The 26,256-nt window shown below is 41.2% G+C and overlaps 2 protein-coding genes across 4 annotated transcripts in view; one reads left to right on the top strand and one right to left on the bottom strand.

Moving 5' to 3' along the window:
- The first annotated feature begins 941 nt into the window (after positions 1-941).
- HDDC2 (HD domain containing 2) lies at positions 942-10,482 on the top strand. Its single transcript, XM_054064015.1, has 6 exons — positions 942-1,060; positions 1,969-2,090; positions 2,983-3,085; positions 5,369-5,437; positions 9,026-9,164; positions 10,347-10,482. Exons 1-6 carry the CDS (start codon positions 1,004-1,006, stop codon positions 10,439-10,441), a joined length of 585 nt encoding a protein of 194 aa, XP_053919990.1. The 5' UTR covers positions 942-1,003; the 3' UTR covers positions 10,442-10,482.
- Positions 10,483-13,135: 2,653 nt separating this feature from the next.
- Positions 13,136-26,256, bottom strand: part of TPD52L1 (TPD52 like 1) — a 56,620-nt gene continuing 43,499 nt past the window's right edge. Inside the window, exons 5-8 of one of the 3 annotated variants that reach the window (XM_054063647.1) lie at positions 22,018-22,032; positions 19,848-19,886; positions 17,232-17,292; positions 13,136-14,935 (exon numbers count right to left, since the gene is read on the bottom strand). In XM_054063647.1, the coding sequence (XP_053919622.1) occupies positions 14,804-14,935; positions 17,232-17,292; positions 19,848-19,886; positions 22,018-22,032 (247 nt within the window). In that variant the 3' untranslated portion in view covers positions 13,136-14,803. Of the gene's footprint in view, positions 14,936-17,231; positions 17,293-19,843; positions 19,887-22,017; positions 22,033-26,256 lie in introns of those variants that run through there. The other 2 variants (XM_009557250.2, XM_054063648.1) reach the window with 2 other exon arrangements.

The raw sequence follows: 26,256 nt of genomic DNA, 5'->3' as shown, positions 1-26,256 counted from the left end.
AGGTGCCTCTGGATGACAGCCAGTCCTCCTGGTGTGACAAATGCACCACTCAGATTGGTGTCATCTGCAAACTTGCTGAGGGTGCACTCAATCTCACTGCCAATATAATTGATGAAGATATTAAACAGCACCAGTCCCAGTATGGATCCTCGAGGCACACCACTCGTCATGGATCTCCATCTGGACACTGAGCCATGGACCACTACTCTCTGAATGCGACCATGCAACCAGTTTCTTATCCACCGAACTGTCCACCCATCAAGACCTTACTACTCTCTACAACTACCTGAAAGGAGGTTGTGGAGAGGAGGGAGCTGGCCTCTTCTCCCAAGTGACAGGGGACAGGACTAGAGGGAATGGCCTGAAGCTCTGCCAGGGGAGGTTCAGGTTGGATATCAGAAAAAAATTCTTCACAGAAAGAGTCATTGGGTACTGGAACAGGCTGCCCAGGGAGGTGGTCGAGTCGCCTTCCCTGGAGGTGTTTAAGGAACGGGTGGATGAAGTGCTGAGGGACATGGTTTAGGGAGTGTTAGGAATGGTTGGACTCGATGATCCAGTGGGTCCTTTCCAACCTGGTGATTCTGTGTGATTCTGTGATCAAATACGTATCTCTCCAATTTAAAGAGAAGGATGTGGGTGACCGTGTCAAAGGCTTTACAGAAGTCCAGATAGATCACATCTGTTGGTTTTCCCATGTCCACTGCTATGGTCCTCCCTTCATAGAAAGCCACCAAGTTGGTCAGACAGGACTTGTCCCCGGTGAAGCCATGCTGGATGCCATTAATCACCTCCCCGTCCTCCATGTGCTTTAGCATAGCTTCTAGGAGGACCTCTTCCACGATCTTCCCAGGCACAGAGGTGAGGCTGACAGATCAGTAGTTCCATCCAATCGCGGAGCCTGAATGCCGGGAATTAGCTCCTTTCCCGCCCCCGCCCCGGCTCCCTCCGCAGCCCCGCCCCTCTCCCCGGCCCCGCCCGGCGCAGCAGGAGGGGTGGTGGGTGCATGGCGGGGCCGGGCCCGGGGCTGCTGCCCTTCCTGCGGTTGCTGGGGCGGCTCAAGGTGAGGAGGGGCAGCCGGGGGCGGCGAGGAGCCTGCCGGGAGGAGGGGGAGCTGGGGTGCGGGTCGGCATCGGCGGGTGAGCCGGCACTGCGCGGGGGGGGCCACGAAAGCCAGCGGCATCCGGGGCTGTGTCAGAAACGGCGCGGCCGGCGGGGGCGGGGCAGGGGCTCTGCCCGTTCGGCGCTGGTGAGGCCGCATCTCAAATACTGTGCTCTGTTCTGGGCCCCTCACTAAAAGAAAGACATTGAGGTGCTGGAGCGTGTCCAGAGAAAAGCAGCAAAGCTGGTGAAGGGGCTGGAGCACAAGTCTTAGGAGGAGCGGCTGGGGGAACTGAGGTTGTTTAGTCTGGAGAAAAAGAGATTGAGGGGAGACTTTTATCGCTCTACAACTGCCTGAAAGGGTGTTGTAGAAGCGGGTGCTGGTCTCTTCTGCCAAGTAGCAAGTGATGGTGCAAGAGGGAATGGCCTCAAGTTGCGCCAGGGGAAGTTCAAATTGGACATTACGAAAAATTTCTTCCCTGAAAGGGCTGTGGGGCACAGGCACAGCTGCCCAGGGAGGGGCTGGGTCACCATCCCTGGAGGGATTTAAAGGATGGGGCATGAGATGCCGGGGGATGTGGTTTAGTAGTGGGCAGGTGTGGTTGGACTCCACGATCTCAAAGCTTCAGCTCCTGCTGCATCTCTCACGAATGCTGCTGCATTTTCCTTGCCTGTGAACATCAATGTGAAGGCATCCCATCCCACCCTCTGGGGAAACCAGTCCTTGGGGCACGCGTTCCTGGGAGTGTTGGAGCTCACTGGAGCATGGAGGGGACGGTGGGGTGAAAATTCTGCTGATGTTTCTGAAGCAAGGCGCTTTAAAACCTAAGAGTCTGATGATTATATTGTTGTGTTGCTCTCCTCTCGCAGAGAATACCACGGACAGGATGGGTGTACAGCAACGTGGCAAACCCAGAGAGTGTATCTGATCATATGTACAGGATGGCCATGATGGCTTTGGTGACCGAAGACAAGAGCCTTAACAAGGACAGGTGAGACTGCCTCTGGTTATTGTGAGCTTCTGTTAATGTCATGTGAGAGTTGCAACCAAAGCACTTGAACTAGCCATCACTCCAAGGAAGAGCTTTTAAAAGACACTGAAGGAGCTGGAAATACTGTTCCCTTTCCTGTTCCCTGCACACTTTGGACAGGGTGCTGTTTACCTGGAGTGCTAAACTCCAGGCACTGAGGCAAGTGTTAAATGAGAGGCTCTGCGCTGGCCTTCTCTCAAGCTATAAGTAAGGGAGCTGAAGAGACACATTTAAAACACTGTTTGAAGCAACAGACAGCAAAGACAAAGCCATACACTGTGTGGAGTTCGTCAGACTTACTGCATTCAGCAGCAGTAAGGAGCCTCAGAAATCATGTAGCATAGAAGAGAAAATGTAATTAGTGTTGAAAGAATTGTAGAGTCTAGTATGGGATCATATTTGCTTTGTCCCTTCAGGAGCTGATGAAAATAGCAAAGGTTTTTTTGAGTATACTGGTGCAAACTGACATAGCTACAAAGCTGTGAGTGTCAGATTATGTATTGAATTTTGGATGGCTCCAATTATGTTACCTTCTTCCTGTTGCAGCCAAGCATACAAAAGCTAAGTACATGATTTTTTAATGCTGTGCTCTTGTGCAAACTGTATTTATACTCAAATCTACATGTACAAGCAGCAGTAGCTAGAAATTAAATCATTAAATCAGAATTAAAATCATGTAGGTAGAAACTACTTCCCTTAGCAAAGAAGTGAAAAACGTTACATAAAATTTAAAAAAAGCCAACCGTGTAAAATATATGAAGGGGATAAATTATGCAGTCTCTCAGCTTTTTGAATAATAAGGTATAAATTAAAATGCTCAAAACCTAATTATTCTGTCTTTGCTTCTTGTCAGATGCATACGACTAGCTTTGGTTCACGATATGGCTGAATGCATTGTTGGAGATATTGCTCCTGCGGATAATATTTCGAAAGAGGAGAAACACAGGAGAGAAGAGGTATGGGCGTAAGGCACAAAAACACCTCTGCAAAACATTCTGCATGTTTTTAATCTTCTGAAGGTAGTGAAGAGACCTTCCAAGCAATATAATTGGCATTGGATGAGTGTGCCACAGTGAACCAAAGTTTTCATCTCATGGTTTTTGTACATGTAATGTCACCAAGTACAAGGTTATGGGAGAAGAAACTTTGAAGTAATCTTCATGTTGGCCATTTATTCCTGACTGGCTTGATTTTTTTCATAGCCTGAATTAGTCACGTTAACCAGCCTTAGCAAGAGGTGGGGAGCAGGGAGCAGGTGCACTGAGAAAGGTGAATAATAGTTCATGGTGGATCATTTGTGTAGTGCCAGATTGTGTGATTGTGACAGAGACTTTATTTAAACCATTTGCACAGGACTCCAGACACAGGTTGTTGATTTTTGTGGTTTTTATCTTTTTGTCATGAGACTTTGAGTGCAGCGTGCCTGGAGTTATTTTATGTTTGGCCTTGTACATACGCAAACTGTTCGTTTGTCATTTCTGTCTGCTTTGTTGAGTTAATTGAAGAAAATGTAAACCACTCTTTCAGCCACAGCTAGAGGGCAACGTGATGCCTCGGAAATTTTAGATGCTACAATTAGCTCTTCAAAGAGCATAATAACTGTGACAGTAATTATCCCCCCTGCCCCTTTTAGGTTTACATGTTTTAACTTGGGGTTGGGGAGGCTGTGGCTAAATCCTAGAGTAAGGTCTTTGCTAAGAAATTGGAAGTTAAAGATCAAAAGGATACTCAGTGTTCTTGAAGTACTATCTTTAGAATTTTGGTGTTTCTTTTTTTTTTACAGTGTAGTTCCTAGTGTGTTCTTAGACTGGAAAACAAAAAAATCACCTTTCCCAGAAATGTCTAAAGGTTTTTTGACGCCAAAGACCAGGCATGAACTGTGCCTAGAGGGAATTCTTATTTGTATGTAGGCAATTAGAAAGATGTTTTTATGCCTAAGTGTGGTTGTTTGCAGCTCTTTCTGCTCCCATTTCAATCAGAGAGGACTTTGCTGTTGACTTTATGGAAAGGAGAGTCAAGCATTAAACGTTTCGGCTGACTTTGAATACTTTGTTGTAAAAATACACGAAGGGTAGCAATTTCATGAAGTGGCTTGAGCTGAATTATCAATACGCTGCTGTGGAGTTCACCTTTTTTCCCCTTTGCTATACAGCTGATATTGAGCTGGTTCTGAAGTTTGGTGCTTGTGCAGTAAGTTTACCTAGCTAGTCTCACCAAGGGTAAGGCAGCAGAAAATTTCATTTGATATAAAAGAAAAAAACAAACAACAGTTTGGATTTTTGGTTTGGGGTTGTTTGGGTTGTTTTACCCTGCTAACCTTGAAATCTGGTGAGCTCCAGAACTGGAAGGAGGTAGAGAGGAATGAGACCTTGCAGTGGGGAGCAGCTGATTCAGTTCAGCTGTGTTGTGAAACTGTACCTTGTATTTGAAGTGGAGAAGCAATCATGGCACAAAACCTTTGTCTTGTGATGTTGATTGTTTTGGAAGCAGCCCTTAGCGTTATTAGGAAAACAGTAGAAATAGCACAGAAATGAGACTGATCAGTTGGGAGAGCACAAAGCGCGTGCAGAACAGTTTCTGCTTGCTGGTTATACTATCAGTTTGATACTGCGATAAACCTTGTGCCAAGATTTTTGTTGTTGAGCCAATGGTATCTCAGTCTGTGAGCACTGTGTTTATTGCTGCAGCGTATTAAATGGATTTTTTTTTTCTGTTTTTCAAAATTGGAGATTTTTAAAGGCTTATGTTGTGTTGCCTGCCTGACAGTCAGCCCTGCTCGTGGTTGAGTGTTTGGGAGGAGGCAGTTGCTTGTGGACACAAGGAGTTTTTGAAGCTGTTTTTATTAACCTCACCTGTAACCTGTTAAGTTCAAATGTTGCCTCTGCCAGTTAAATCTGGAAGGCAGAGCTTGTAGACTGTAGTTCCCTGGCATTTGACTTGCCTGTTTTGCTTCAGGCTTTTTTTTGGATGCTTGAAGATATTGGATGCACTTTCAGGTTGGGTTTTTTTTTTTTTTTTTTTTTTGGACTAGTTCTTTTAACTTAAGCAGCTTCCAAAACAGATTCTTCACTGAGTGATGCTACTGGTTTTGGCAGATTTATGTACATATGTGCTTTAGAATAATGTACTGTGTGATGTTTTCTACAAACTTGGTAACAAGTAGTTAATTCTTCAAAAAAGATAATGATAAAGTGTTTGCTCAAAAGTTGGACAAATGGAAATGTTTGGGTTTTTTTCAGGAAGCTATGAAACAACTGACCCAGCTTCTATCAGAGGACCTCGGAAAAGAAATCTATGAACTCTGGGAAGTAAGCATGCATTCTTTTAATCCTTTGGTAAAGTTCAGGTTAACCCATAGTCGTCTTCCTGTTTTCCTGTGAAACTGTGTCATCTCTTATTTTCATCTCAGTCAAGGTGGGTTCAGTTGCCTGGAAGATAAGCTAATGGTATGAGCCAAGGTCACTTTGGAATCCATTTCAAAAAGAGACCCCAAACTTTGGTGAAATAGTGGGAGCTGATGATGCTGTGAAGTATTTTAGGGTTTTTATCCAAGTAATAATTATGTGGCTTCCATTTCTTTATTATCCAGCCCACTAGGCTAAAATATTTAATACTAACTTCAGGTTTAAATTTAAATGTCGCATGCAGACACAAAACTGTGCTTTGCTACAAATGGCACAAATTGCTGGCTGGTTTTGGGTACCTTCAATATTTGTATTGGAAAGTGTCTTCTATATTTGAAGGTGATTTAACTTTTTGATGTAAACTAGTGCTGCGAATTGATAACTTGAAAACTAGGGGTGAAACAATTCAAATTTGTAATTACTGTGCTTTATCTTTCCCTGGCAAACAGTCACATGGGGACAAGTGCATCCACAATCTCTTGTTCCCATGTTCTTACAAACAAAGCATTATGTGTTTTTTGGACTCTCTGAGCTGAAACTGTACTTTATGCTGATACTCTTATTTTTCCACTTGGACTGTATTTAAATTCCAGATACTCACAGCCAAATTCTGCCTTTTCTTGGAACACCCTGTTTGAGTGGCATTTTTTTCTTGCTGTAGTTGTGTGGTGAAACTGGCAGTGGAGATGGGTTTTCAGTGCTGTAATTCAAGGTAGAGGGTAAACGAGCATAACCAGGTCTGGGAAATTGTGTGTGCATCTGTTTAGTGAGCGCTGGTTCACTCTCCCTTGGGAAGCTGTTATAATTGAGGAAGAGGAGTTGTTGATAGTCCTGTGGGACAGCATATATTCTTTTTCTTTGCCTCAGTCTTCTCTTAGGATTGTATGCGAGCAGGTTCAGTCTGCAGTTAGTTTTTCAGCATGTTAGTTTTTTATCATTCTCACTAACCATAATTTAATGTATGCACACTTTGGACCTTTTTTTGTTTCTACCTTCAGGATAATTTATTAGCAGTCTTCAGTGCAGCAGGATGAGTGTAAGCCACGTAACAGCAAGTGTAACCTAAGAATCTAATACTTGCATGTCATCCCCTCTAGTCTTATCTTAAACAGAACAGCTAGGTACTTCTTAAGAAGGAAAAATAAAGACAGAAAAGCCTCTGATCACTTGGTATTGTACCCTGCTTTCAGCTCTCTGATTTCTTTTTGTGAATGAAGGAAGTTATAGCCCAGAACTGAACAGTGGGTAGGACAAGATCTGCTGATGCTCTTGCAAGTCCTTCCCGCACTGCTCTGCCCTTGTCTCTGCCCCTCTTTCCCTTTCAGCCTTAAGGATTATTGCTTTGGACTGTATTGGTGGGCACTTTGCAAGTGTAGTGTAAGGGAGAAAGTAGCAGAAAGGTACCTCTGAAATATATTCACTTTATAGCTTAATCCAGAATCTCTTTTAAAAAAAAAAACCAAAACAACAAAACATTAAATGAGTCAGCACACTTCAGCTCCATCCTGCTTTTTTTTTTTCAAGAGCAAAAGCACCAGAGTAGTTTTTAAAAGGTAGACTGCGGTGTTTTAGAGACCAGTTACTGTTTTTCCAAAGTATACTGTTATTTTGCACTCTTAAACACCTGCAGGGAGGAAACAGTAAGTGTATATTTCAGCTCTGTGCACAGTTGCACGTGCAATAGCTAATGTTTCTTGAAGTTAATGTGAGCTGAGGTATGAATAAGATTTGTTGAGTTACATGACATGAAGAGACTGGTAACTGGTGATCCCAATTAATTGCTGGAGGTGAGGCAGACCTTACAAGCAAACGGCCATAGTTCTCCTCTTCAAGTTCTCCTTGGTGATGCTGCAAAGAGCTTTTCTTTGGTAGTCAAAAAAAATGAGTAGAAACAAGTGGATTTAAGGAAATAAGTAGTAGTATTTGAACAATTTAAAGATGGGGCAAAGCGCAGACTGAAAGGAGGAAAGGAATGTCAAAATGAACTTGATTACTAAAATAATGATCAAAATGCAATGCAAAATTCAAAGCATCATTCAAATCCAAATAGAATAGTATATGAATCAATCATGGCTATCAAAATATGGATTTCTGACTTTCAAAGTTAAAGCAGTAAGCATAAGACCAAACAGGCTCCTAGTAGTATGTCAGACAAGAAAATTTCTGTGACACTTAACTGAGCATCACTCTGCTGGAATTACAACTAGTGTCTTGCCACTGTGAATGAAGCCTACAGCCATAGTCGTTGTCTGAAGATGCTGAAAGAGATGCCATGTTCTTTGGTCAGCAGGAAAAACTTCTGTGCTTGTGCTGCTCTCATCTGCAGAACTGCCCTGTTTCTTACATGGGTTGAGTGGATCTGAAAGCACAGATGGGCCTGGTGTGTACTTAAGCTTCTGCTGTGATTGATGAATGCCGTCAGGCCTGCCAAGGGTGTCAAGGTGATGGTGAGGCTGTCAAGGTGATGGTAGCCTGCACAGAAAGAATTTTTCTGTTGCTGGTTTTGGAAATCGGGAGAAGACCAGCTGATGAGGCATCATAGAATCATAGAATTGTTAGAGTTGGAAGGGACCGTAAAGACCATCTAGTTCCAACCCCGCTACCATGGGCAGGGACGTCCTACTAAATCAGGCTGCCCAAGGCCCCATCCAACCTGGCCTTGAACACCTCCGGGGATGGGGCATCCACAGCCTCCCTGGTTCAAATACAGTTGCATCAAATACTATGCAGTAGATTTTAAAGAGAGAAAATGAAATGCAAACCATCTGCAGCCATCACTGGGAGCAAATGGCAGCAAAATTGTTCAAGTTGACTAGAAGTGTGAATGACTCACAAATATATATTGACAGTGACTGGGGAGAGGGAAAAGACAGCAGAGAGATTAAGGGACTTAGAAGTCTGAAGGAGAGGAAACCCCTTAACGACTCCCCTCCCTAGCTCCTAGAGGAGACATAAAGACATATAAGCGGCTCAGACAGATTAGATCGAAGAGATTAAGGAGTGACAGGAGAAATGTAAAGAGCAACTTCTTATAAAAACAGCAAGTGGTGAAGAAAAGTGCAAAATAGGCCTTAAAAATAGGTAGTGGTAACACGTAGGCACACACTGCATTAATTCATAGCCTTAGACAGGCCTGGAAAGATCTTTATCTATAAAATGTTAACTGGAACCTGTTATTTAACTTGTATATCGAGAGGGTTGTCTCCATATCATCCCTGATTCAACCAAGAAACTTGGCAAGTTTTTAAGTTACAGTATGCAAAAGAAATGAGTTCTTAAGGGCTGTTACATTTAAGAGAAATTTAGCATGTACTTATTTCAAGTGTTTTGCTGAATAGCAGTCTCAAAAAGAGTGAAAGACATAACTGTCATGAATTATTTATGGAGTGGTTTGTGCTAATGAACAAAATTCGACATATATAAAAGGCTTCTAATAGTCTTTCAGAACAATGAATTTTTTTTTTTTTTTCTTATAACTGCAAATCTGTTCAGGAATATGAAAACCAGTGTACTGCAGAAGCCAAGTTTGTAAAACAGTTGGATCGGTGTGAGATGATACTGCAAGCGTATGAGTACGAAGATCTGGAAAACACACCTGGCAGACTGCAGAGTTTTTATGATTCAACTGCTGGTATGACATTTCGGCTTTTGTGGTTTTTGTCTTTCGTAACTGAAATGAAGTATATAAATTGCCTTTTTTTTCCTGATAGACATTTGGAGCAAGTGAGAACCAGCTATTTTGCTCACTGCTCAAGTACTCTAAATATTTTTTGGGAAAATTACTGGAGTGTAAAAATACTTTACATTTATCTGTATGTATTAAGCCTGAATTTCATTTATACCAAGTTCCTTCTACATCACCTTTTACCTAGAGAGAGGCCCAGCTTTCATTACATTTACATATGTTTAAGGATCCCCCTATAACATCAGAGGGCTCTGTAGGAGGCTTCAGTCTTCACTGATGCTCTGTCAGCGGCTTGTTTTTTAAGTGTTTCATGAACCAATGAGGTAAAATTTGTTGTTTCTACATGATCTGCACTCTTGTGTGACCTGGCCAAGGTACATGTGAGAACCAGTTCAGTGAAATGTTTTGGGGCCAATTGTTTCAATTTTTATTCACCACTTTTCATCCTTTCCAAAATAAACTGATAGTGGGAGGAACAGATGGGTGAAAAATAATTTTTATTATTTCAGCAAGGGGGTTGAACACCAGAAGAGGATTGTGACTCCCAATCATGCTGTCCTGGGAGAAAACTAGGCACCGACAAAGTTGGAGAGAGGACCAGCAATCACCAGACAAAGTCCCTGACAAGTCCTGTTTATAATTTGGTGACTCCTCAGGGAAATAATAAGCTCTCTGAAAAAATGCAGTAATTTTATTAGGGAAGAAGAGGGGAAAAGGACAACATCAGCATAGCTGGAATAATTAATATCTGAATGATGTCTTTACCCTCCTACTAGAATTCAGCAACTTTAAACTAAGCTGGTGTCTCGGTAGAGCCTACAGCCTATACTCTCTGCACCTGTAATCGGGGTGGTTTGCTGTAGCAGGATACATAGCATGGGATTTTCCTCGGCAGGGTGCATCCTTTTTTCAGCTCTTAAGTGTCTTAATTTTAAGGCAGAACTAGCTGTAACTTGTTACAGTTATTCCATAGTTGGAGTAAAGTGGGAATTCTCTCTTGCTTAAAAAAAATAATTTGGCATTTATTTTGAGCCTAAAGTAACAACACTGCTCACCCTTTTCTACCAGCCTTTCCCACACAGGAAAATGACAGTTTTTAATTAACTTTTCCTTTCTTTTGTTTTGCAGGTAAGTTTGTTCACCCAGAAATCCTCCAGCTTGTATCTCTGATTAACACAGAAAGGAATATAAAAACAGCTGCTACATCTGATCCACATTCCTGAGTGTTCTTAAATGCTGTAGCTATAATAAATATTTTGTTTTACATTCTGTGCTTTACTTTTGCTCCAAAAATATCACTAATTCTGCCAGCAGATTTTTTTTTTTCCTGTGTATTTACTGCTGAGAATCCCAGGACCACTTAGACAGGAACAGTGACCTCCCAGATCAAAGGTTGTATCAAGGACCAAATATTTAGAATGGTTTCTTTTCTTTTTTTTTTTTAGCCAGCCTGTGACCGATGTAGTCTATTACCTGAATTTCCCCAGTGGAGACTATCTGTAAGTTTAAAAAATTAGTTGACTGCAATCTGTTCATGTAATACACTGACAGGGACAGGTAGTCTTGCTCTGCAACTACTGGGTATGTATGGATTCAGGTACCTTCTGTACTAAGTGGGTTAGTATCTTGTCACTGTTCTACCCAAGAGCGGGTAGAAACAATGAGTGCGGTTCTCTAGAAGGTCTTGACAGAGCCAGACTGGAGATGACATTTCTTTGGAATGCCTTAACCCTAAGAAGTGATGGTGGATAAAACTGGTAGCCTCATTAATTAAATTTTCTCAAGGTGTTCATTGTTTCATGCGAGTTTTCCATTGTTCATGTTGATGGGGGGTGTTGATGTTTCTTTAAGGCCAGTTTTCCTCACTTCCCCTCCCGCTAGACTGGCAGTTCTACAGACTGTGGCACAGGTAATTGGTAATCATAGACTAACTGAGGCTGGGAGGGACGTTTGGAGTTTCACAGGCTAATGCAAAAGCCAACGTAAAGCTGTCCATTCCATGCTCATGCTGTTACACGCTGGTACTGATTCTGCTGTAAGTGGCAGTTTTTTAGCAGAAGTAATAATGCTAATGTAGGAGTAAAGTATAGTTGTCAAGTGAAGCTGTAGTGGTGGTAAAGGTCACAATGAGGCCAACTGCACTGCTAGCTATTGTATTGCATGTGCAGCTGCAGATCTGGGCAATGTCACAAGTATCAAAAAAAAAAATTAGATGGTAGAGACCTGGAATGTCAAATGAGGCAGCATAAAACTAAATTCAATCATAGTCCCCTTTAAAGGTAGGTAATTTAGCTGAGCACACGTCTTCGCACACCATGACTCCAGGAAATGTCTCCTTTACCTCAGGTGCCTGACTGAAGCTCCTACTGTATTCTGCAGCTGGTGCCTCTGGCAGAGGGACAGAGCGCTGTGCAGAGCTTCTGGGAGCTCTTAAGACAGTCTTGGCAGCCAGCACAGCACACAAAATTTGCAGTGAATATTGGTTCAGGTGAGATGTGGAATGCCTGCTCTGCTCAGGGAACCACACAAGGCAGCAGCTGTGTCGTATGGAGACCCTGGAAGAACAAGCTGCACTTTACTGAGCAATAGGAAAGTGATAAGTGGTTATTTGCAGCTGATTATCATACTACGTGGGTGATGGAGCGTGGCCTGCCCAGCTTTCTTCAGCATTTTTATTCCACTGAGATGCACACAAATCATGGTCTCTATTAGTTTGCATTGAATGCCAAGAATGAAAGAGCCACAGATGCATTGGAAGACAGAACTGAGAATGTTCTTGACAGTCAACAACAAAAGTGGCCTTAAAAGGCGGTTGGATAGAGACAGCACAAGCACTACCCCAACAGAACAGTTGGTTCCTCCAACGCAGCAGGAGGCTTTACTGGCTGGGGATTCACTGTTCTGCAGGAATTCAGGGGATGGAGTGCTGAACCTCCGTCAGCAGCGCAACAGTGCAAGAAAGGTAAATATTATCCTGGGAAATGGAGACATGGTTTGATTGTGTGCTGTGTGGGGTTTGGTTTTGTTTAAAGAAATCCAGCAGGTACTTTGTGTAAAATTACATCCCCATCTGCACACTGCAGGCTCAATTATGTCAGTTTGGGGCATGCATTTGAAATGGAGAAACGGAGTTTGTGGGAAAGAGGCTGGAGAAGCAAGTGTGGTCAGAAAGCATGAGTTGTGATGATGGGTTGATAGCCTGTGGGGCTTTGGGCTTCCTAATGCAGTACTGCAGTGCACTGTTCTCGTGTAAGGAAAAGCGTGCTATGCCTTGGATGTGTGACCTGAGAGGAGATGACCCTCTCTCATATCTTACTCCTGATCTTCATATCAGCATTGAGCCTACACATAGTGGCAGCAACTGTAATAATAACATAGAAGGATTTATAGGGAATAGAGAAGCTTGTCTGGCCATCCTGCCTCCACTGACAATCACTTGAGCTTTTTTAAATTGTGCTCTTAATGAACATAGTTTAAAGCCATTTACTACTTTCCCAGAAGCATTTTTCTCTGTATATGCATACATAAAGATACAACTGAAACAAGATCTATGTTAGTCCCCTGTAGAAGGTGACAGTGCTCGGATCCCGTGTTTTAACCTTGATTTGGCTGCTGGCCACGCTCAAAAAGATCATTTTTAGGTCTAGATGATGTTTTCTGTCATGCAGTTCACTTTCACTGAAGTCGATTTAATCATTTTCCTCCTTTGAATCTCAACTATTTCAGAACTCGGGCCTGGGGCTTTCCATGAGCAATTTCAGATCCAGAAAGGACTGAACGGGTTTTAAGAACTGTAGGAGTGGCAGATTTTGTTCTTGCACTTTACCCTGATGTGCTGCAGTGACAGAGCAAGGCTTGGAGATACAGAGAGTTACTGGTAAATACACAGAATTAAAACATTACGAAGTGTAAAAGAGTAAGAGAAATTTATTTTTAATAAGAATATCAATAACTTCATTTACACAAACTAAGCTGACCATTAATATCTTCTTTATTTAAATAAATTCACATTTGTGCACAAAACCACATAAAACATGCTAGGAAACTGTCACAAGAAAACTCTACTAATTAGAAAACTAATTAGATTTGCTTCCATGATACAAATCACACTAAGGAAGCATTTGATATAAATGTCCAAGGTTAACTTATCTCCAGTAGAACATTATTAAAGGAATTCCAGCTCTGTAAAAACTATAACAAAAGCCACACAGGAAAAAAAAATCACTTAAAGCCAAGTTTCCTCACAAGATTTTAAGCAGTTTGTAAGGTCAAACTCACTAACACGGATTTGAAGCTTTGGCTTACGCTCAGAAAATGCATCCACTTTGAAAGGAGCCAGACAGTTTTCCATCTTGTTTATACTTCTTTAAAGCTGTGCTCATCTCAGTCTGGTGAGCTGAGTAATGCAACATGCAGACTGACACGTGCTCACTAGACAACAGCAAGATAGTGACACAAGGGCGCTGCTCTTTTTGTAGTAAAAAATGTTAAGAGGATGCAAGAAACATGCTGAAGCAAAGCTGAGAGATGACTGGCTTTTGGTGCTGAAGCAGATAGAATGCGGTTGGAGGAATCACGTCCTGGAGTGAAGCACAACAAAATTTGACACCAAAAGGGAAGTACCTACTCATCCTGTGTATTGTAAGATAACAGGGTTTATGCTGGCAGCTCTGAAATGCGGACCAAAGTCACAGGCTCTCTAACCTATGGCACAGCTTTAGCCAGTTGTTCTGTATTCTTTCACTTAAGGCTGTATCTTCACTGAGGCTCATAAAAAAAATACACCTTCCCTTATTTTTGAGGGGAAGATTGGGAGGCAAATTTATTAAGAGGTTCCCAACACTCTACTGCCCTTTGTAATTAACTTATACTGTCAAATCTTACCAAGCCACAGAAAGTGAGTGATGGAATGTATTTTTAAACTGAAGCTTTTCCAGCTACAATGATCATCTTCAATTGGCAGTTGTGATCAGTTCAATTTCTATATGACTGTCTCTTCCTGCCCTCTTCAGCTTTGCTGACCAATGGGTGGAGGGCAATGCCAGACTATGCCAGTGAAGGAGAAAAAACTTATTGTGACAATAAGTGACTTAATTCCGTTAGGAAACAGATCATGCACAGACACTCCTGAGCAAAGGGCACCTGATATGGCTGGTAGACACCTGGTATATGGACCATTGCTGGCAGCAGGAATCTTAGCACAGCTCTAGGTCCCTCTGTCTGATGTGGCACTGAGAGGGGAAGTGGAAACTAATAGGTAGAAAACAGTAAACCAAAAGATGTAACAAACAGAGACTGGGAGATTATTGGAGGGAAGTTACGTGAAAATGAAAACTGTTAATTTGGTCACTTGACAAAGAATTTAGATAATTTTAAGTCAGTGAGTCGTGCATGGTTTCTACAGTATACAAAGTACCTGATGATAAAATGGCCCATCCAAAATACAAATAGAAGAAATGTTTCTCCAGCACAAGACCTAGGAGGCAATTTTCCAAAGCTGACAAGTTGGGTGGTGAGAGGTTTAAAAATCACTGGCTGGGCAAGTCTCTGGTAAGAGGCATATGAGGTTTAGGAGGGCCTGTGTTCTAACACTGAAGCTCCTCTTCGCTCTCAGGGAGACGAGTGCCAGCAAGAGAGCTCTGAGCACTGGCATGAGCTGTAGAGCTGAGAACTTCTTCAAAACTGCCCCCTGTGTGGCTTGTCCCACCAACCTTGGTCTGAAACAAGGTAAATAAAGAGAACATCAAGTTCCACACTATAGCATGTTCCATTTGCCTTCCACCCCCCATGGCCATGGAGGGCTGGGAACTGTTCAAAACAGGCAGAGAACAAGTGGGGTTGGGTTTTTCTTAGAACAAAAGCCTTACAAACAGTCAAATAAAGCAATCCCTTTCCTCCTACAATTTCTAAACTTCTAGGCTGTAATCATAAAATCTGCCAGTGGCATTTGTTGTAATGCGTAAAGGAACCAGTCCCTGAGAAGATCCTAGGCAGGATCCTAGATTCTACCACTAAATTTAGTGTGGTTCTTTACCCGAGTAGCTCACATTGGTTTTACTGTTCTTTCCAGTTCTACACAGGCTGAACAAGAGGTTGGTATTAAAATGAACTCGTTCAGTTGCTGAGTAAAGTGGCCCATCTGCCAGCAATGCTAACACAGCTGCTCTCAAAATACAGAAACCATACTGGGATTTTGGACAGAGAAGTAATATAGTACCCAAAGAACAAAAGCAGCAGCTTGTTTTCCTGTAGGTGCTTGTAGCTATCTAGATGCTGGTATAAAAAACTGCCCACAGCATTTTCCCATGGGGAGGGGGGAGGAAGAGTTATAAAATTCCATTACTGAAACATATGATTATGTGCTCACAGGTCATACTTTCAAAATGCTTAATTTTGCTGAATTTGTAAATATAAGTAGGAAAAAGAAAAAACAATATGACTAAATAACTGAAATAGAGTTCTCCTAACAAAGACATAGCTATATCTAAAGATTTGGAAATGGTCAAAACTACATGATGAAAAGACAAAGCCTTTTTGACTGGCTTGCCTTGGTAAGAGAAGATTCTTTTGTGGTTTGGCATAATGATATGCCCTCTCAAAGTTGATTAAAGCCCAAAAACAAGGCAGAACTTCTTACTCCATCCTGGAACTATAGCAGGACTTAAAGACAAACTGGCAGTTTTCAGCCTGTCAGCCACTGAATGCTTAGGAAGATTTTTTTAATTAAATGAACTTTATGTCCTAAGTTTCAAAAGCGTTAATCATATGTAATCCTCTGTTTTATCAGCTAGCAGAAGAGCTTGCCTAGCTCGAAAGTTCAAAAAAAATGGGAGGGAGTAGTGGGCTTGATATTTGCTCTGAAAGTTTAAGTCACAGTTATTAATAAGTTCCCACCTCAAGAGGTAAAAGTCTCGATCCATTCTAGTGGGCTGTGCTGACTCAGAAATTATCGGTCCCTCACTGATTTTTGCAAGCAGCAATACAGAAGTAGATATATTGTTATATATCGGCAGCCCCAAACTTGCAGTGAAAATGCAGCCACTGTCTAGTAAAGCTACTTTCAAGTTTTCGTGGCAAAAATCAAGATTTTTATTTCGCAATTCAATTTTTCAAATTGGCCCCTGTCCCCTGACAGACCATACTTGGAATCTTTCTATTTATTGTAGCAAAGCAAAAAGCCATTTTGTGAACACACTTGACATTATCTGATGAATAAGAACTATTAGGGGACAAATCTTCTTGTTCCCCCCCTTGAATGTGCTTTACATGCAGCAAAGATTAGTTCACTGTAAATCTGCCATGCTCTGTCCTGCCAAATAAGAGCCTTAACAAGTGATATTGGTGATGACTGGTAACTTTGCCATCAGATTTTCCTGACCCACAGCAAATATGTCAGTATAGTTTTAAAATTTTAAATCCAAACACATTGAAATTTGAGAGGAAACATACCTGCGTTAAAGAAAGAGGAGTTGAGTGCTAAGAGCCACACAGGTAGTGTGAATCACACGAGTTACACAAGAGCTCCCACCAGGTGAGTAAAGGGCACTTGGCAAGTATGTCTCTAGTACTGACAAGAGTAGCTCAGGGATAGAAGTTCAGTCTGCAAGGCACACGGCTGCATCTGTCTGGCAGGGCACATCGCAAAACTCATGAGGCCACACTGCTTTCAAAATCTGACTTTGCATCTCCATGTGGCTCTGCCTTGCACAGCATAATCAACTGTAGTTACAGCTGACGTGTCTCTTCTTACCACTGTAGAACAGCTCTGGTTTTGGTGTATCTTGAGACCATTTGTTTACTTTGTCAGGTAACAGAAATAATTTCTTAGTAACAAAGCAGAGAAAGACGGCTTCTCTGCATATTGCCTTCATTTTCCATTAGTGCTCTTGCAGTTCCGTGACAGTTTTGATGGAACAGCAAATTCAATTGGTCCCTATCACCTCAAACGACAGGGACAACTAAGCTGTCATACTTTAACATGCACAGCCACGTAACTCTGCCTCTAGGCTTTACCTTAAGGCTTGTAACAGTGGTCTCAACCTTCTCCTCAAACGATTTGAAAGTTGGAGAATTCCTAGGAGAAAAAGAAAGTTGAAATAAGAAAGAAGAGTCAGTTGCAAATGTTATGGGGTAACTCCACAATTTGATCAGTTCTTACCGGGTAACAATGCTAGAACTGAACGAAGGCTGGCCAGCAGCACAGGGCAATAGGGTATGAACAATCACTTGTGCTTTGTCAGTCAAATCCCATTACTGTAATTGGATGAGTATTTTTTAGGTACAAATTTGCAACAGCAGAACCTGCGTAGACCAAACTGTCCTCTCTACCCTCTGATACAATTATCATGTTCTCAGGAAAGCAATCAGAGAATGCTGGCTGTAGTGCTGCACTTCTACGGCTCCATCCATTTGTGTTGTTGCTGTAATGAAATTATAATTTTTTTCAGCTGATAAACAAGTTCATAATCTAATTAAAAAGATGACAGTTTAACGTCCTGAGGCTAGGATGTAGGAGATTAAAACTACATAGGAAGTGAGTCCAAATACCTTTGAGGAACCCTGACAGCCCCCACACTCAATTATCTTGTGACTGCAAGTGTATCCTGCTGCTTTCTAAATACAGAGATGGTAGGGACACTGGTTCCAAAGATGCCCCTCTGACAAAGCTAAGCATTTTTCTGCCTTTCATTCCCCACAGAACAGAATACAACATCATTCTGGGGAAAACTGAGTTGAACATATCTTAAAAAGAATTTTAAAAAAAAAGGCAACAACTGTGATTTTCTGTCTTAAAGCAAATCACACATTTGGTTTGCTGGGGTGTCTGCCAACTGTGTTTTTCTTTCTCCAAAACTTGAAACATGGCTTCCCCGGCATTTTAAATGCATTACATATTTTACATTTCTTCCTGAAAACAGAACGTACTGACCACAACTAATATCTGCCATGTAATATTATGTGTGCACGGAAAGAGATCTGTACACAAGTTGCCCCTCAGCTGCTCAGATAGATGTCTTCGCTCCCCTTTCCACAGCAGCTTCCCCACTGCTGATAATCCTTGTCACCTGTAGGAAGACATGCTAGAAGCAGGCAAGCTGGAGTAAGTACAAAAGCTTGTCTCCTTCACCAGTTTAGGCGGCACAAAGGACTTGGGCAAATCTACAGTGGGTAAAGGGGACCTTCTTCTGCTTTTCTGTTCCTTGCTTGACAACTGAGAGCCAAGTTGTAGCACACTTTGTGCTTCATTGTTAGTGAAGACTTGGCAGCTCAGAAGCTGTTGTCTGGCAGGGTTCCCCTTGTACTTTCTTTACCATAAGAGGTGACAGTATCTCCTTAAGCCCAGCGTAGTATAGTGAAGCAGTTACCTAACAGTGTGTTTAGTTCTTCAACCTTTTTTCCACCTGTCTGTTGTAGTATATCCAGAAAGAGATTATAGCAACTAATATCACTGAAAGCGTGAGGTCTCTCTTAACAACATGGCCAGCAGGATGTACTAAAACCTTACGTTTGTTCCTACATTAAATACAACAGTGATCTTTAACCACAACAAAGGGTGCCCTCACAGTGGAACAATGAAGCAGAACCACTTTACCCTGGCAGGTGCCCATACCTCTGTGTCAGCCACTGGAAAGGCAAACACATACAGAAGTCCATGCTTCATTGCGCAAAGCGATGATGGCTGCTAAAACTTTAGTGTTCCAGATTCATCCTCTTCGCACATTCTGGGAACTTATCAGAAGCACAATGCTAGCCTCTGTTTCTGCAAATACATTTACATCATATCTCTCATCAGGCTAAGTTAGACTGACTCCAGTTTAACGAAAGGGCAAATGGAAGCCAGCTGGAAAAATAACACAGGACTACTTTTGGTTTCTGTTAAATACGTGACAAACTTTTGACATAGTAAGAAGGGTCAAAAGGAGAGAGAAACTGAGTTTTATGACTTATATTTGTCCCGCAAGTCACACTGGTGAATGCTTGCCTTAAACTATCTACCTGCTGGAGTTGAATGAATTCAGATCCATCATATAGTTAGGAGGCTTGTTTTCCCCACATGCTTGGCAGGGAGAGGGATATTCATATATTTAGATGTTGAACGGGTAAAAGGAAATCTGGATCCTAATTTTATTGAAAACAGGTGGAGCTTTACTTGGACAGACATCAATATCTGGCTGCAGCCAAGTAAAGCATGATTATAACCATTAAAACATGAAAGCACTTATACAAAATCCCTCCGTAGGAGCACGAGCCAAAGCCTGCTGGAGTAGAAAGCGTCTCTGACATTAATGGGCTTTGGATGATGTTCTAGAGACAGCAAAACAACTGAATTTCAGATTCAGCAACACAAACAATCAACTACCCAAATACATCTCAGAACTGCTTTGTTTACTCTAAGGCTTGTACAAGATATTGAACAGTTAATACAATTAAAAGAAAAAAAAAACACCAACCCAAAAAACAGATGGCCTGTGCTGCCGCCCTTATCTACGTGAATATCCTTAATTGATTGAAGTGAGACTATATTCATCCAAATAAAAGCCGCAGGATCAGGATCAAAGTGTGTAAATCCCCCCCTCAGTAACACTGTTGAACATCACCATAGCAAATAGAATATGGATAGCATATTACCTCATCGCAGGCATGCTTATGGAATGGCGAATAGAGTAACTGTGGGATGAAAGCAAAAGATACAGAAAAAAAAGCTGTAAAATCCAGTTTGCAGTATGATTATAACATATAAGCGCTTTTTTAATATTTAAATATTTTGAATATTTAAAAAAATTTATCTATTTTTAAGAGTGCCATTGGTCTTCCTCTCCTGAAGGCAACAGCTTGTCAAACTCACTTCTGCATCACTCAAGGATCATCAAATTGTTTTGCACAGCATTAATCCTGCACATGGCTGCCTCCCCTAACTGCTTGACTTACATTAGCCACATTCTCCCACCTGAGCCACCAAAGCCAACTCTGTTATCATAACATCACCTATTCCCCACCTCTAGGAAGTATCAAGCCTGTTCTGAATATGAATAGTTATTTGAAATGTAAGAACTGTCCATAAGTATATTTAGATTTGAACATTATAGGTAAATTGTGCACTGTAAGAGTATATATTGTTTCAAAAATTCATGCCTGGCTACTTTCAGTGGTAACAGACAGCCACTGCCTGGTCTGATTGAGAACATCGAGAGCTTTACTTTAAGGGACACCAACATTTGGCTGCAATCAATGAAAGCATCATTATATCATTAAAAAAAGAAAGCTGTCATATAAGCAACACGTGTTTGTTCTAAACCACAGAAATTCAAAGCAGCACTGTGTCCATATACACACAAAAGACTTTTTTTCCAGATTAAAAAGATTCAGAAATGGGGGTCGGGAGAGGAAAGAGCTATTTGGCAAGCAGGTGGGACACAGAGATTTTACATGAACTGTTTGCTGTTGTGTATATTTTAAGGCATCTGCTAAGCTCAGACAGACAAGATTGACAGCAGACAAGGCAAATGTTTCATGTTCAATTTTTCACATAATTTTTAAGATTTAGCCCAAACATTTCATAAGTGCAGCAAATCTTTCACAATCCTACTGAAATTAAACAAGAACGCTTGCCATTTTAGTCTTGTAACACATGACAAATGGCCAAAATAAGAATTTGGAAGTATTTCAGCATAGGCTTCTCCTCTTCTAATAGCAAAACACGCCAAACACAAAGGTCTAAGTAAGAAGATTACATTGTGCTAAATTAAATCCTCACAGATGAGAGATGGCATATGACAGACAGTCTGAATACTAAGTGTACATTTCACCGAGTTTATCTTTTAATTTCTTTAAAGAGGCAAGGATGTAAGTTGTAGGAACAGTGACAAAATCATCTTTTACTAGAAGCCTAAAATATTCAGCTTTTTTAAAGACACATGTCTGTGACAGTGATCAGAGAACAAGAGATCCTTCCTGACAAAGGCTGCTAAATATTATACCCTGGTTTCATGTCAGAGTGAGAAAGGAAGGTCAATCCATGCCCCATTTTAAAGTTTTCTCAGTGAAGGAAGAGTCCAGGTTAGGATTACTTAGCTGAACAGAAAGTTCTTGAGCTGTCCTGTGCACTGGCGATGCCAGAGTGATTCCAGGAGATTCAGGGCTCTTCAGCCTTTCTGCTGGGTGAACTGACATAACGGCAGACCACTTCTAGAGTCTTTCAGCACACACAAAATTATTTTGTAATTCATCATATATTGAAGTACTTTATGGCATCAGTAAGTTCAAGCTCTAAATGTGAAGAACCCATTTAACCATGTTAAGAACCTGGCCTACTATTGGAAATTTCCCCAGGACTCAAGACTTTTAAAGAGTCACCATGTACGCTTCATGACTCATATACTTTTACTTTATTGAAGAGGAGGTAATTAAATTCTTTATACAATCTTTATAAAACTCTGCAGGCTGAACAGAATTTTTACTGAACGTTTACTGTTTATGTTCTAACCTCTGACAGAAAAAGATGGTTGAGAGAATGGGATTACTTATAAATAGGTTTTCCCAACAGTTCTTTTGAATTTCTTTTGAATGTGTTCATTATTTGAACTGCAGACTAATCTACTCAAGAGCAAAGCAAATACTTGGTCTAGGCCTTTCCTCATTAAATTCACCATAACGTTAAGCAAGGCATTGCAGTTTAAGTAGCATATATGTTTTTATCATATATAATGATGCTGAAAGGAAAGAGGTTACTGAATTACATGCCATAAAATAAATCCTGTCAAATACAGAGGCAGCATTCAAGGAGAGTAATGTGTCTTACCCAATTGAATGTGATCTGTGGTGGATGCATGAGGAAAAAAAGAGTTAAAAGCATTATGAAAACATGACAAAAATATACATATATATCTGTAGAATGTCAAACTGCCCAAGGAGAAAAATACAATCATTTGCATTCAAACTTTGATACTAGAATTCACACTAGAACAATGCTAACTGGTTTCTCTCCCAAGATCCTACCGTAACCTCATTAAAGAGAAAATATAGGCAAACTGGAATTGTACATCTACTTCAGCAGCAAATGTCTTTTCCCCTGCCCCCTCTGGATTTCTCAGTTATCTCTCACTTGGGAACAGTATGGAAAAAATAGAGGTATTTTAATTCCTAAGATGACATTTTCTAAAATACTTCTTCCTTGTTGATAACAATGCTTGAAACACTTTGGCACCGCTTTCCAGCTCCAAAGAAACATAATTAAGGCAGCAGAACTGGGAGAGGCACACTGATATACAATATTCAAAGGATGTCATTAGGGTTCCAAAGTCAAGAAATGATGGGGCAGACAGCCTCTCCTTCATCTGTGCGTTATTGATGTAGTCTTTAATTACAGACCACTTCAAGGGAACACCTGCCTCATGCAGTGAACCAGCCAGCCAGTGCACACTTAATGAACACCACTTCAATACTTATTCTTCACGTCCTCTTTCAATGTGTGGTGTGATGCATTATTTACTACACAATATTCATAACTTGCTCTGAAGAAAATGATTGATTTCTTCAGGGTTATTTACAGGGCTCATCACCATGTATATTGGTGCTTCTCAACTGTTCGTGGACACATTCCTGCTTAGACCTGCCTAGGTAATGCTTTTGCCACCCATAGCCTCCTACTACTGCTGACTCCCACTGACAGCCAATCCCTTCTCCATGCTGATACAGATACTTGTGTAGCCATCATATGATAAGGAAATCTGTGTTACTGCAAAGCTCCAAAATCCAGCACAAAATGGAGGGGCAACTGTCATCAGAAATGGGAAAAAATAACTGCTTCATCCATCAGCAAAGGAAATACTTATTAAATTAAAGTCTGAAGCAAGACAATATTACTATTTCCTTAAGAATGATAGTTTTGGGTATGACAGCTACAATATTTCAAGGAATTCAGCTCCCAATTAATCTTGCAACAGTGCCCAGAACATTCCCAGGTCATGCAAATACATATTTAAAGGCCAGTAAAAACTCCACCACCATCACAGCAAAGAAAACCCCCAAAAAGGCACAACCATAACGGCACAGCAAATATCAATTCCCACAGCACTAAAGCAGATTAATTATACTTGAGCCATCTCCAACTGATATTGACTTAACCTTCTAAAAACTTCGAATAGGAAAGATTTTACAGCCTTCAGAAATAACCTGTGCCCTGTTTAGCTTTACAGGTGAATGCTCTTCCTGATCTCTCACATTTAGTTACTACACCCTCCCTCTCCTTTCATTACTCAGTCATGTTTAGCCTAAAAGTCAACTTGTTCAAACACTCTCACTGACTCCATTTTATGGAACTGGTTTTATTTTTCTCCCCATTCCTTCCAGTTCATCTGCATACCCTTCCAGGAGTGGTACCCTTGCACTGGCCTGAACACTCCGGTTGAATCTTTATCAGAGCTGAGCAGAGCAATTTTCTCCCGAATCTTCTAGACAACACTCCTGTAACGCCTGCTGGAACGAAGTTCATATTAGCAATGATAGCATTACAGCATCGACTCCTGTAGCGCTTGTGAGCCACTAGCCTAGAACCTTCTAGGTAAAGCTGATTGGTCAGTGCCCATCTCTGCTTTTGACTTTTTTCCATCTGTCAATGCAATACCTTACACTTCCCTACATTGAATTTTATTTTATTATTTAAAATACTTTTGAATTCTAATGCTGCTGTCTAAAGTGCTTGCGTTCTCCCTCACTGCAGTCATCTGGGCATCTTAAACGTACACAGGACGCTGTTATCTAAACCAGTAATGAAAATGCTGAAGAGTAAGAGACTCGGGACAGATGCCTGCAAAATCCTGCATTACGGTGAGCAACTGAAACCTATTCTTTGAATATAATTTTCAATTCCATATGCTCTCTTCCTGCTAAAGCAGTAACACCTGAACTGTATTTCTCTAGTTCATTTACAGGACTGTGAAAACACTATGGACAGTCTTACCAATATCAAACTCTATCACATCTCCTGCCTTCCCTCTGTTCTCTTTGACAAGTGCTGTCAGTTCAAGATAATTGTTCCTGACAAACCCTTTTATGTTTTTGCCATCATGCTATCTTCTAGATTCTTAGAAAATAACAGGTTAATGCACTCTCACCATATCTGCTTTGTGTTTGCCAGAACTTCCCGTGCTCCCTTCCAGAGGGATGAATTTTGCCTTCTTCCACCCTTATGCGATCTCATGTGCCTTCTGTGCTGATTCCACTCATCTCTGAGGGGCATATTCAGCTGCCTCAATCATGCCCTCAGGCTCTCCCTACAGTCTTCTGTCTCTTTCCGCACATGCCTTCCAACTCCTGGCAGGATTGAGGCATTATATTGCCTTTATTCATCTTTAGTGCAGGCTCATCCTAGGCCCTGAATATGAAAGGGGACTGTGTGATCATGTAATTAAAGAAAATGAACGAGACAGCTGAATGAAGGATGTATAAGCAGTACAACTGCTGACATCCTAATTTACATGCATGCCTTTGTTAGCTTAATCTTTAAATACATTTCCTTGTGAAGTAGTAATGTATGAGAGTGTGTATATGTAGCACTGCAGTGCATGTAGTTTCCTTCTTTTTTTAAAGCAAACAAAAAATCAGAAAGTCTTCCACTTGGTAACACCACTTATTACTAAAAAGGTCATCTGTAAGGCTGAAACTCTTAGATCCACCTAAACAGCTGGAGAGCAGTCCAGCAGTACTGCATGAGGAGGTCCAGACTTTCCCAGTACACAAAGAGGCAAGGGATAAAGACCCTCAACTCCATATCAGATCTGTGCTGTACATATCGAGAGCCATGTTGAAATGTCAGAGTGTAGCCTCTACTTCTGAGAAATACAAGCCCATGCTAGCGCCCTATGAGTGACTTGAGACTACTTTCTTCCCCTTTGCCGTCTTTCTCCATGCCATAAAATGTTTAAGGAGAAAATATGAGCTGTGGGTGGAGGGGAAACAAAAGATCCCGATGGCCTATCAATAATCACAAGAGCTATTAATGAAGAATCCATTATCTTACTTATATTACTAGTGCCTGATTTATATCCCAAGGCAAAAGTATGTGTATACTGGTTTTATATGCATTTCTTGTATTTTTAGTAACATGATAATATTAAACAGAATGCATTACACTTCTAAAGAGACCTTACAAGCACTAATAATTAACACAGGATTTAGAAGATGTAAAATGCTAATGATTATTCATGCACAAAATGAGTTAGAGAGTTGAAACGCAGGGAAGCTGGGGCGGAGATGAAAGAAAAGCACAGCAACTGCATCAAAAGCACTTTGTCCCCAAAGGGTGGCTTCTCTGGTTTTTGGGACACATGGAATTTTGCAGCTTTTCTTTCTTTTTTGTAGATTTTATCTTCTTGAATTCTAACACAGCAAAACAGCACATCTGGAGAAGTCCATCTGGCCTATTTCTGATATATCGTATCACATCAGTTAATATTTTTAAGAGCAATCCAGGCTGAAATATCTCTCAGGTTATTAAGATCCTGCATCATCAGAACAGAAACAATGTTTCATGTGGTGCTCTGTACAGCTGACATAGCAGGCAACCTGGAAAACAGGATTTTGCTTCACAAAGAAGGCAGGCTAATATTTAGAATCTCTCTGGCTAAAAACCCTTTCAAAATCACCATTGCCACAGAAGGGGAGTAAAGACAGAACACACCAGACTGGGAATTATGATGATCATCTGGATTTTTGAAATCGGTTTCAAGTGTCTGTTTTGAATGAAAGCAGAACAGGGATTTGCATCTGGATGCCACTGGCGAATATCAGCCTTAATGTCTAACCAGAAGAATTAAGCCAGAGTCTGATGTGTGTTTAAATCAGCATTATGGGTGGGGGCAGTGATAATCCACATACTGGATTGCTCAAATAAAATTATTTGGATTAGCAAAAAAGTGAGCAAACAATAAAACAGTGTGCATGTCTCCTTACAGCTTACTCTGCAAACACAGCTGGGGTTGGAGTGGGAGATAGGAAGATTATTTAAGTGATAAGGTTACCGTGTGACCCCACACAGAAC

Source organism: Cuculus canorus, chromosome 3 (genome assembly GCF_017976375.1).
Source record: "Cuculus canorus isolate bCucCan1 chromosome 3, bCucCan1.pri, whole genome shotgun sequence".
In the NCBI taxonomy this organism is placed as follows: Eukaryota; Metazoa; Chordata; class Aves; order Cuculiformes; family Cuculidae; genus Cuculus; species Cuculus canorus.
Note: the sequence above shows the minus strand (reverse complement) of the source record. Positions and strands in the feature narration are given on the sequence as shown.